This window comes from Budorcas taxicolor, chromosome 1 (genome assembly GCF_023091745.1).
Source record: "Budorcas taxicolor isolate Tak-1 chromosome 1, Takin1.1, whole genome shotgun sequence".
Classification (NCBI taxonomy): domain Eukaryota; kingdom Metazoa; phylum Chordata; class Mammalia; order Artiodactyla; family Bovidae; genus Budorcas; species Budorcas taxicolor.
This window is the reverse complement of record NC_068910.1, coordinates 134,081,542-134,093,641: the sequence shown is the minus strand read 5'-3', so window position 1 is coordinate 134,093,641 and position 12,100 is coordinate 134,081,542. Positions and strand designations below refer to the sequence as shown.

At 49.9% G+C, this 12,100-nt stretch overlaps 1 protein-coding gene across 1 annotated transcript in view; it reads left to right on the top strand.

Annotated features, from left to right (window-relative positions):
* SLC12A8 (solute carrier family 12 member 8) overlaps positions 1–12,100 on the top strand; it is a 145,477-nt gene that overhangs the window by 102,310 nt on the left and 31,067 nt on the right. The window contains exons 9-11 of the mRNA XM_052645168.1: positions 950–1,037; positions 2,597–2,684; positions 11,151–11,297. Of these exons, the coding sequence (XP_052501128.1) occupies positions 950–1,037; positions 2,597–2,684; positions 11,151–11,297 (323 nt within the window). The remainder of the gene's footprint in view (positions 1–949; positions 1,038–2,596; positions 2,685–11,150; positions 11,298–12,100) is intronic.

The following is a 12,100-nucleotide window of genomic DNA, read 5'->3' as shown; positions in this document are numbered from 1 at the left end:
AGCACTAGTTTCCTTGTCTATAAAATGGGGGGAATAATTCTACTTTTCTGATGTGGTGGTTGTGAGGATTAAATGAGATTAAAAAAAAAAAGGCATGAAAAGCACTTAATACAGGCCCTGTCAGGTTCAAAGGGTTCGTAAATCCATATTGATGGAGTTGGACCCATTCCTCTCCCCAAACCCATGCAAAACGTCCTTCGAGACCACATTCACGATGCACCCACCCCCATGGGCTTGCAGAGCGCGTGTGGGCTGGATCCACATGTTCAGCACACGCTGTCTTGTTGGTTTCCTGCCTGTGTGTGTTTGGACCACAATGATGACCTTCCCATCATGACTACATGCTTCTCATGAGTGTTCATGAGAAATAGAGTCCATGGTGAAGAGGAGCTTGCCACTCAGTGTTGGTAGCATCAAGATGGTTTGTTGGAATCTGTTTAGAGCCCTTTGGCAGCTCAGGAGCTTTGAACACGGCTGCTGACTCTGAATATTGGATGAAACGTGTCCCTGGGGTCCCTGAACCCCAGTGTAGTCTGGGGATAGCAGAGGGAAAGAACTCTGCTGAGCAGGCAGGGGTGGGTTCTTTGCTAAGGCTGAGTCTCTCCTGGGTGTTGTCCGGCTGGAAGGCAGAGCTCAGAGCTCAGCATGTGGCCTTGGGACCTTTGTGTGGCCTGCCCGCCACCTCGCTAGCCCTCATTACTTTGCACTGGGCCATAAGATGCTTTTGTCGCTAGTCGAGCTCTCCTCCTGAGCATCAGCCAACCCACAAAAGTCCCTTTCACGCCTTGAGGATGCCTCCGCAGTTGCCAGGGGAGACCGAGAGTTGCACTTTGCAGAGCCACAGATGGGAGGGCATGCCCGAGGATCCCTTCCAGGGAGGCCCCGAGGAGGGGAAGGGGATGTGTGGAGGATGCTGCTCACCCTTCTCTCCTGCCTGGGTGTCTTTCAGGAGTCATGGCCGGTTTCAACATGGGGGGCGACCTCAGGGAGCCTGCTGCCAGCATCCCCCTGGGCTCCCTAGTAGCCGTTGGCATTGCGTAAGTTCCCCTTGTGGCAATCAGCTGGAGAGAGGGAGAGAAAACCCCAGGCAAAAGAGGGGATTGCTCCTTTTGTTCTAAGAGTGCCCTGTATGTGACCAATCTATTCTATATTCCAATCCTCCTTTTAACACTCAGCCAGCTGGAAAATTCATGTCTGGTGTGTTTAGATGCTCGCCCTTTCATCCCCCCTGCCTGGGAATGCAGTAAGGAAGGGGGTCGTTAAGAAGGTGGACTCCTTTTTTCCTTTTCCTTCAGCCTCCTGCCCCTCCTCTTCCCCACCCCCATTTTGAACTTGGACATTTTGTAACCATTGAGTTTCCAGGACCATTGCAGGGAATATAAAAAGGAAGAGTTTTGCAGACAAAATAAGATTTGCATACTACTCCCCTCCGCTGATTGTCTGGGGGACTTCAGACAATTAACCTTCTGAGTCTCCATTTTCATCTCTGTAAAATGGGGTTAATGAGAACACATGTGTCCTGTAGATTGTGGAGGAGATGCTGTATGTAATGGCACACAGTAGGAACTCAGAGGCTGATTCTCCTCTTCTCCCAGCTTGCCTCCCCAGTGCTGCCCCAAGGCTGCCAGGCTTCCCTGTGTTAGTTCACACTGTGCCACCCATGTGAGCAGGCTGGGTGCCTTGGGTCTGATTCTGACCTAGAATCTCTGTTTTCTCTCTGCACTATGGGAAGAAGCTCCTCTGCCTTCACTGGGTAGATGTGAAAGGTAATGAAATCCCAGACATGACAAGGATTAAAGTACCCGCATTATTTTAACCGTGATGTTTCAAAAATATATGAATACACCTCTTCATCATTGCTGAGTTTGCTTTAGCTTGTTGTAATGGCACTGTGGCTCCTAGCCAGGCATATAGCACTTGTCTATTTTGTGCTAAATAAGGTGATCTCTCTGGGAGGAAAATGAAGCTGACAAAGATAAGGGAGTGTGTCCAGAAGGAAAGGAAAGGAAAGAGCCCTGCCTCATTTTTGGTCACAGCTGGGAGGTCCCAGGAGGAGCCTTTGGCCCATCCTCCTACTGTCCAGATGGGAATGAGGCCACTGGGTTCATGTGAGTTCATCGAGGTCACAGGGCTTCTGAGGGCAGAGCCAGGTCACTGCTGGCCTTTCACACTCGGCTTGGCTCTCTGTCACCTGGGGCCCAGGGAACAGCGGGACTCCAAGGCCTGACAGCTCATCGGCTTGTTCTGCTGCAGGAGGATGGGGTGCAGACCTGCCAGTCAGCCGTGGCCTGCATCCTGGCCAGCTGGGCTGCTCCCCACCCCAGAAAACCTCTGTGTGTTTTCCTCCATAAGAGGCAAATGATACGTTTCTACACGTTTATGTGAAATGATATGTTTATATATATTTATATGAAATATGCTAGAGGAGACAAGAGTACTGGCAGTGCCCCCAGACAATCTGGGGAGCCTTCGTGATGGCCATTCTCTGTCCTTGGGGACAGTTCCCTGGGGGAGCCCTCAGGCTGAGGAGGGTGGAGTGGGACAGGGTTGAGTGATGTCAGGTGGCAGCCCCGTTCTGCTCTTGGGTTTCTTGCAGGTGGTTTCTGTACATCGTCTTTGTCTTCCTGCTTGGCGCCATCTGCACCCGAGAGGCCCTTCGCTATGACTTCCTGATAGCGGAAAAGGTGGGTGAGTCCTGCAGCCTGGTGGGCTCAGGCAGCAGGTTGTTGATCAGCTCTGAGCAGCAATGGCTGCCTCCCCTTTGTATCCTGGATGGGGAATCCATGCAGGCGCCGGCCCAGGACTATAGTACAGTGGCCCAAACCATGGGAAAGGTACAGATCCTTCATATGTATCCCTAGACCTGGGTAACCACATCAGAGAAGACACATGCATGCAGGTGCTAAATAACACAGGGGACACAGGCAACCCTGCATGTCAAAAATCAGAGCAGAAACAAAAAATCTGGTCACCTGAGATCCCCAGCTCCAACAATCCTTCATTATTGCCAATAGCCTCCCTTCCACTGTGAGCAGAAATCTACTCACAAGAAACCGATAAGGAGGAAGCTGATGAACAGAAAAGAGGGCAGGAAGCCCAGCGCCAAGGTGAGGGGTGGTGGGAGGCAGGGTCGGAGGCCCCTTGTCCTCTCGGGCTCCCCAGGGGATGGCCTGATGGATTTGGATACTGCATCTTTGTTTTCCTGAGCACTACACTGGCCTGAAGATGTTTAGCCAAGTCCTCATGTTCCACAGCCTCTGAACAGGCTGGAGGTCATGTGACAGTCAAGGACACTCACTTGGCATCTCTAGAACCCAGGAGATTAAGACTTCCAGACATTTCGCTGGAAATCCCCCAAAACTCCTGTCTTCCCTTAAGTTCCCTGGGGGAAAGTGGACCCTGAGATTCCCGTCATGTATCAGAAAGACGCGCCAGGCCAGGGAGGTGTCCTTACTCAGTTAACTCCTGAGTATCTTTGCTCTTATTGCGGAAAAAGCACCTTTTTCTCCGGTATGAGGCTTTGCAAAGCTGCCTTGCAGGTACATAGAGGGGTGCTGCTTGGGGCAGCCTGGGGCTGGCAGCGCTGAACTTACATTTTAGAGCTGTGTTTGGGCTTGCTTTTCACATTAGTGCGGGTTTCTTTTTCAGGTGTGTAGATGCCAGTGTCAAGGTGATATTTATTTTTGGGGGTGGGAAGGTGTCTTGGCCTTACCTTGCAAGAAGGTTTGCAAGGGGGAGCAGTTCAGGGAGTGAGAGCACTGACATCCACCTCCCAGGTCTCAGACCCCCCAGGTGAGCAGGGTTTACTCTCAAGGAAGGAGTCAAGGCCCCTCATTTATATGTCTGTGCTTGCTGCTGCCGTCTCACGTCTCATCTCCCAGGGGCCTCTTCTCTAACTGTGGAATGAAAAGCTGGGCTCCGTTAGAGCGACTAAAGGCCTCCGGGAGTAGCTGGGCCTGGACTGAGGGAGCGGCCAGCTGCTGTCCACACCATGCCAGCAAGCTCTGCCCCTTCTTGAGCCAGTTCTTTCTTGTGGATTCCCCCACAGAGGCCCTTTCAACCATCAGAGACTCTGATCTGGATGAAAAGAGTCAAATGATCCCCTGGGCAGGGCCCCTCTCTCCATTCCTTCCCCTGTTTTGCAGGGAAGCTAAGAATAGGTGTGTGTGAGGCGGCAGCACGTGTCCCAGGAAGGCCACAAATAAGAGAGTAAGAACAGCTTTCACCAGCAGCCCCGGGGAGACTTCAGGGTGGAGATTCCACCTCTAATAATAGGCTTATACACGGAGGTTGGGGGTGGGGGGCTCATTTGAAAGGCAGTGAGACAGGCAGGCCCACACTTCGCTGGTGGCTGGGGCACCTGCTAAACCCTGCCTGGCGGCAGCATGCGGGCAGGTCACTATGCACACAGCAGGTGAGAGGTGGAAAATGGGGTTTGGAGAGGACACAAGACTGTTTCCCGGAACAGGCAGTTGTAAAGCCTGTGCAAGAAAGAAAAGATACTATCCTTGGTTGTCAGTAGCAATCAGAGGCCGGCGCCACAAGTGCGGGAACAGGGACAGAACCGCTCAGAGCAACTCTGCAATAGCGGCTCCCTGGTGTGCTGCCCACCCCACTCCGCCCTGGGGTCCCACAAAAAGAGGACCCAGTGAGATTCCCCCTGAAAGCCACGAATCCTGAGTTTTCCTTCTTGCCCTCCTTGGCACTGACTGGGCTGCGCAGCAGGGACTACACTTAGGGAGTAAGTTGGGCCACAGGCAGCTGCACTCTCGGCACCTGGAGGAGGGAAGGGTGTCTGAGAGGCTGGCTGGTGCAGTACCACCCTGATGTGTTTAATAAACTGTTCATCCCCCCGCTCTGTCCCCTGCCTTAGCTGTGGCCTGGTCCTGAGCCAGCCCATCTCTGAGCTCTCCTGGGCCCCAAGAAAGCAAGGGCTCTTCCTCCTGGTCTGTGTGCCCCTGAGGGTCTTGCCTGGGCCCAGACCTGTGGCCTCTGCCCTTGACTCTCCTCCTAAGGAAGCAAGCGCCTCTGAGCACCTCCTTCTCTTCCTCTCAGGCCTTTTCTGCCAGAACAGTTGTCCTCAGCGGCTGCCGGCTGCCCTGGATTCCTTTCCACTGACCTGCAGCTGGTCAGTCCTCTGTTTCTTTCTGGGTTTCCTGCTGCTCCTCTGATCTATTTCTAATTATTTGGCTTCCCAGCCCATGGTTCCTCTCAGAAGTTTCTTTTCATGTTATATCCCTACCCCAGAGGAACTTTTCCCTGGCTGTCGGGTGTTAAGCTTTCTAAAAATCTTTACTATGTCGCAGTGACTCTGAGGTCATCTTTGTGAGACGCAACCCCTGGTGTGCGGTTGATGCTTACTACATTTTGATTCCCCTACACACTCCTATGGGCTTCCCAGGTGGCGCTAGTGGTAAAGAATCCACTTCCTAATGCAGGGACAAGAGATGTGGGTTTGATCCCTGGGTTGGAAAGATCCCCTGGAGTAGGAAATGGCAGGCCACTCCACTATTCTTGCCTGGAAAATTCCATGGACAGAGGAGCTTAGTAGGCTACAGTCCATGGTGTCGCAAAGAGTTGGTCAGAATTGAGTGACCAGACACAGACATACTTCTATGGGGATACCTTTACAGACAGTGCACATTTTCAGGTGGGGACATTTTTTTCCCCTATTAATCCACATGTTAAACTGAATAGGAAAAGCCCCCAAAGTGTCCATCTCAATATTATTCAGTTATAGAAAAAGGAATTGTATAAACAGCAGGTATTAGTAGGGCTAAAGTGAAATAGACTGATTGCTTTACAATAAAATTGTATGAGGCCCAAGAAGAAGTGTTTATTACCCATCAAAAAGACCATATATTTTAGGAGCCCTGGAGCTTGCTAAGTAGCAGAACAAGAACAGATTAATAGGAGGAGTATCTTCAAAGCATGCCTGTGAAAAATGAGCCATGGCACAGGGGACACTCTCATCACCCTCGGATTCGGCAGTCACGATTCCCGCGTTCACGAGCTGCACGTGGAGTGAGGCAGGGCTCGTAGGTGGGGCAAGCCTGGCCCAGCACAGCCACCCAGCCCCGCCTGCCTGTCCTCTGCTCTCTCCTGGACGCAACTCTGCCCCTCAGGAGGTGAAGTCAACCATGTTTCCTTGTGGTGGTGGTTTAGTCGCTAAGTCATGTCTGACCTTCGCGATTCCATGGACAGAGGAGCCGGGCAGGCTATAGTCCATGAGATTCTCCAGGCAAGAATCCTGGAGTGGGTTGCCATTTCCTTCTCCAGGGAATCTTTCCAACCCAGAAATTGAACCCGGGTCTCCTGCATTGTAGGCGGATTCTTTACCAACTGAGCTACAAGGGAGGCCCACATGTTTCCTTGGGGAAAGTGGCTATCAAGTGAGAGAAAACCTTTGGTTGAAAGTGGAGATGTTGGTCACCTTGTGGAATAAGGACAGTATTAGAAAACTCATGTCTGCAGAAAGAGGGAACTGCTTGGCATTGTAAAGGGGTAAAGGTGTCAGGATGTACTCCTCAGTAATGTCAAAGGGCCACAGGGATTGGATGAGGCAGAATGAGTACTTTGGAAATGACCTTATTAAACCAAATTCTTCAAGAGAAGGGAGTGGCCAGTGGGTTGGCAGGATCTTTCAGTGGCTGGAGTTCTCATGGGAGCTGGGATCAAGTACCAGGAACAGAGAGACAAGTTAATGCTTTTCATCAGTAGTTATGGAAAAAGAAATTAGGGTAGTTCACACCCCAGGTAATATATTAGAAAGACAGCATTTTGTGGTGACTCACACAGGTAGATGATAGAAGGGTACCTTTTGGGTTTTCCTAAAGAACTGTTGACACATATCTGCACAAAAAAATTCTCACTTCTACCTTTACTGGCACAGGTAGTTAAGTTTACAGTCCCAGATAAATAAAGGAAATGATTAAATTCTACAAGGCTTGGAGCAGAGCCATGGAGCTCACTGCCGTACCTGTAGAGCTCTGCTCTACGCCAGGTATCTAAGCTGTCCTCAGTGCTCCCTACAAGGGCAGATGGGTGACAAGGAAGGGGCAGGACTCAGGTGGGAGAGAGAGAATGGAGTTGTTACATTCAACCACAAGGACCAACGTTTCGTTTCTTTTTCAGAAAACTGGTTGAATAACAGTTTTACATAAAAGAGTGGCAAATGGACAGTCCATTTAAATGCAGTTGACAAACCGGACAAAGCTTCCTACACCTAGATGGTCATCCCTCTAGCCCTTGGCCCCAGGGCTCTGCAGCAGTCCTGGGAGTGTGAGTGGGAAGGCTGGCTGAGATGGAGGTCACTGTATCCGGCCGCATGTTGCAGATTCTCACTAAGTTCCCGAGGTTACTTCCAACACTGAAGCACACCAGCCTGGCCCATCTCCTTCCCACTCACGTTCACTGTAAATGGATAGGCTATATATACATGGAAAAGAACTTTTTACACTCAAATGTATGTAACCTGTTGGATTCAGTTCGGTTCAGTCGCTCAGTCATGTCCAACTCTTTGCGACCCCATGAATCGCAGCACGCCAGGCCTCCCTGTCCATCACCAACTCCCGGAGTTCACTCAGATTCACGTCCATCGAGTCTGTGATGCCATCCAGCCATCTCATCCTCTGTCATCCCCTTCTCCTCCTGGCCCCAATCCCTCCCAGCATCAGAGTCTTTTCCAATGAGTCAACTCTTCACATGAGGTGGCCAAAATACTGGAGTTTCAGCTTTAGCATCATTCCTTCCAAAGAAATCCCAGGGCTTATCTCCTTGCAGGCCAAGGGACTTTCAAGAGTCTTCTCCAACACCACAGTTCGAAAGCATCAATTCTTCGTGTGCTCAGCCTTCTTCACAGTACTTTCTGCAAGGAGATACCATGCCTGCCAGTGATGGAGAATTCTCTGAGGGGAGTATGCATTGAAGATAGGGAACCATGCCCAGTGGCTTTCACCATGACCACACCTTAGAATCACCTGGAGGGCTTTTGGAAAAATCAACCATATCTGAGTCCCACTCTGTAACAATTATAGCAGAATCTCGGGGGGACTTGTGTGTATAATCAGACTGGAGGACTATTGGGTCAGATTTTCAAAAAGCTTTTGAAAAAATTTTATTACAGAGTCCTTTTTTTAAAAAAAAAGTCAACAGAGGCAGAAACAAAGGCTATAGATGAATGATTGCATCTCAGAATGAATCAGGGGTTTGATACTGGGACTAGTGTATCTAACAATTTTGTAAGACATCCAGGGCACCAATTACAGTGGAGTTGTGAAGCCTTATTACTCCAGCCAACAGTACTTGCTGAATGCTCTGTGCCAGAGGTCCAAGATGCAGGAGACTTAGAAGCTTATGGTATGCTGGCAAGAGGGGCCATGAGTGTAATTAACCACAGGGTAGATGACCTGCCATTAGAGTAGACAAATAAAGTGAGGGAATTTCATATGACATTAATTTCTTCTAGTAATAAAGTGGTAAATAGAGTAGGGTGGGATAGGCGTAAATTCATGACACTGAAGAAAAGAAGGGAGATTCACTGGGGATAAAGATGAAGTGGGAAAACAGTGGAAACAGTGTCAGACTTTACTTTTGGGGCTCCAAAATCACTGCAGATGGTTACTGCAGCCATGAAATTAAAAGACACTTACTCCTTGGAAGAAAAGTTATGATATTCAAAAGCAGAGACATTACTTGGCCGACTAAGTTCCATCTAGTCAAGGCTATGGTTTTTCCTGTGGTCATGTATGGAGGTGAGAGTTGGACTATGAAGAAGGCTGAGTACCGAAGAATTGATGCTTTTGAACTTTGTTGTTGGAGAAGACTCTTGAGAGTCCCTTGGACTGCAAGGAGATCCAACCAGTCCATTCTGAAGATCAGCCCTGGGATTTCTTTGGAAGGACTGATGCTAAAGCTGAAACTCCAGTACTTCGGCCACCTCATGCGAAGAGTTGACTCATTGGAAAAGACTCTCATGCTGGGAGAGATTGGGTGCAGGAGGAGAAGGGGACGACAGAGGATGAGATGGCTGGATGGCATCACTGACTCGATGGACGTGAATCTGAGTGAACTCCGGGAGTTGGTGATGGACAGGGAGGCCTGGCGTGCTGCGATTCATGGGGTTGCAAAGAGTTGGACACGACTGAGTGACTGAACTGAACTGAATGCATTTAAGGAGAACTAATCCACACTGAATTAAGCAAAAGGTAGGCTCTTTAGTGGACCTTAGGCTTATCCACAAAACTTCTGACCTCCCTGACTGTTTGAGGGTTATTCACCGATGTGAGGTCTTGAAGGGAGTGATCCCCATTTATTATTATAGGACCCCCAAATGACCAGACTCTTGCTTGCCTGTCCCTTTGAGCCCCTGGTAGGGCGTGTGACTTAGGCTGGGCCCACCAGATGCTTCAAATGTCATGAATGCTGCAAAGGTAAGGTGGTGGTGAGAATTCATCTTTGGGGCAGCAGGTGCTGGTAGCATCTTGATCAGACTGCTCCTGTTCAGGAATCTGAATGTGCTGCTAGCTTTGGGTCTTGCCTTTTTCCAAGCCTCATCTTTCAGCCTTCTGATGATTCTGTGACCCTCCAGTATCCTATAAACACATGCTTAAAAAATATTTCCTGTCAAGAATCCTGACTGATACAGATTTTTCATGCTAGTTTATGTCCAGTGTTCAGTATAGCTTGATGCATTGTTAAAGCAACGAGTGTAAACTAGGGTGAGGAACGTCTTCATGGAGAAGGGTATAAGGGACAAAATGGAAAATGAAATCGAATGCAGCTATAACAGCTGGACAAATGAGCGCTTAAAATACACGGTTCAGGCCATTTGCCTAAAGTAAAATATCAATAGAAAGGAAATGGCACCTCAAATACTTAAGAAAAGGGAGAAACTTTCCTGTGGGTGTAGATGAAGTGCAGCTCAGGAGGGGGCTGTGGGCTCAGGGGCTCATGACAGACAGTGTGGGACACAGCTGCACACCAGCAGCACTGATCTTTGCACGGGGACACCAGGCAGAGCGACTCTGCCCTCTCTCCTATCTGCTGGTGCCTTGTGGGTGATGTGGATCTCACTCTCTCACTGAACACTTACTCTCTGTATTGGCACCAAGTGGACCAGGATGAACTAAACAGGAGCCCCATGGAAGTGAAGCCAGTGGAGGAGATAGTGTGTGTCCGGTGCTCCCCAGCCTCACACTGAGGCGCAGCAGAGCCCTGAGGAGCACCCACTCATGTCAGGGGCTGGCGGGTGGGCTCATGAAGGAGGGGAAGTTTATGCTGAGTCTTGAAGCACAGTTGGGAGTTTAAGAGACAGACAGTGAGTGGCTTAGGGATGTGGACAGAGGGTTCCAGCAAGCAGAGAAATCATGCTGATGCATTCTGAGTGTGCAGAGTGTGGGACTGGAAGTGTCACAGACCAAGAAGGGCCAGGTATGGCAGGGCACTGGGGAGCCATTGATATTTTTATGGCAGGGGCATTCATTATGACCAGTGTGCATGTAGGTCATGCTGGCAGAGGCCTGGGGACAGAACTTAGCCCTTAGCATTGTTGCTGTCAGTGGTTCGCAAAGGATAGTCTCCAGGCCATCAGCATCAGTATCACCTGGGCCCTTGTTAGACCATGGAGAAGGGAATGGCTACCCACTCCAGTATTCTTGCCTGGAAGATCCCGTGGACAGAGGTGCCTGGTGGGCTACAGTCCAGAGGGTGGCACAGAGTTAGACATGACTGAAGCAGCTGAGAATGCACACACTTGTTAGATATCCAAAATTTGGGCCATATACCAGACCTACTGAATCAAGAAACTGTGAGGTAAGACCCAGAAAATCTGTGTTTTAACAAGCACTCTGGATGAATCTGCCATTCATGGGGTTGCAGAGTCGGACACGACTGAGCAACCGAACTGGATGAATCAGACACAGTCAATTTGAGAAGCTCTGTGTAGTCCATACAAGAAGTGATGGTGGGTCAAACTGAAATGGTGGCAATGCCAAGGAGGTGGGGTGGATCTGAGGTGTTTGGAATTTATCTAAGATGTCGAATCTGGAGGATTTATGATCAGATGGGGTGTGGGTGGGTGGGTACCAGGGAAGCAGAAGGGAGCAGAAGCAGATTCTGATGTTGAGTAATGAAACTGCTTCCTCATACAGGTGTCCCTAGTGGGCTTCCTATTCCTTTTGGGCTTGTACATCTCATCCCTGGCCTCCTGTATGGGAGGCCTCTATGGAGCCCCCCGGATCCTGCAATGCATCGCCCAGGAGAAAGTGATCCCCGCGCTGGCCTGTTTGGGGCAAGGGGTGAGTGACCTTTTCTTTGAGAAATGTACATTTTTGCCGCCCAACTGACTGTTGGCCAATAAATTGCTTAAATCTTTCTGATAAGAGCCGCTCGTCTGGTTCTGGTAGGGAGAAACAAGCCTGCACCCCTATCCTCTGGCTTCTTTAGTCTGGGGCCACTGGACAAAGCGTCTGTCAATGTCATAGCCACCCAGAGCACTTCGGCACTGGGTTAGTTAACTGTCACCATAGCACCATGGACCCTGCCACAGCAGAGCGAAGTAGTGCCACAAACCTTAGTAAAAATAAATTCTGGATCCTCCAAGTTTAGCCTAGAGGGAAGAACCTCTTGGTGAGGAGAGGACCTGGTCCTTGCAGCTCTAACTCTACCCTGGAGATTCACTTCCCCTTGGGGTCGCTTTATGCTGAACTCTCACACTTCTCGTCTCTGGGCTCCCTGTGAATCCTCATAGCCCTAACCCTAACTGATACAACTTGGTCGAGTCAAATCAAATGAGAAATTCCTAAAACTGAAGGGGTGACAAAAGAAGGAAGCTGAGAAACCCCACTTCCCAATAATGTGTTTTGCAAGCTGTCAGTCAGTTCAGTCCAGTCACTCAGTTGTGTCCGACTCTTTGCAACCCCATGAACCGCAGCACGCCAGGCCTCCCTGTCCATCACTAACTCCCGGAGTCCACCCAAACCCATCTTGCAAGCTGTAGTTGATTTCTGTGTTGTGGAAACACGACAGGGTTTCTCCCCACCGCAGTCCCATCCCCAGCCCCACTCTTGTTTGATGCCATGTAGGTACAAGTCATCTTTAA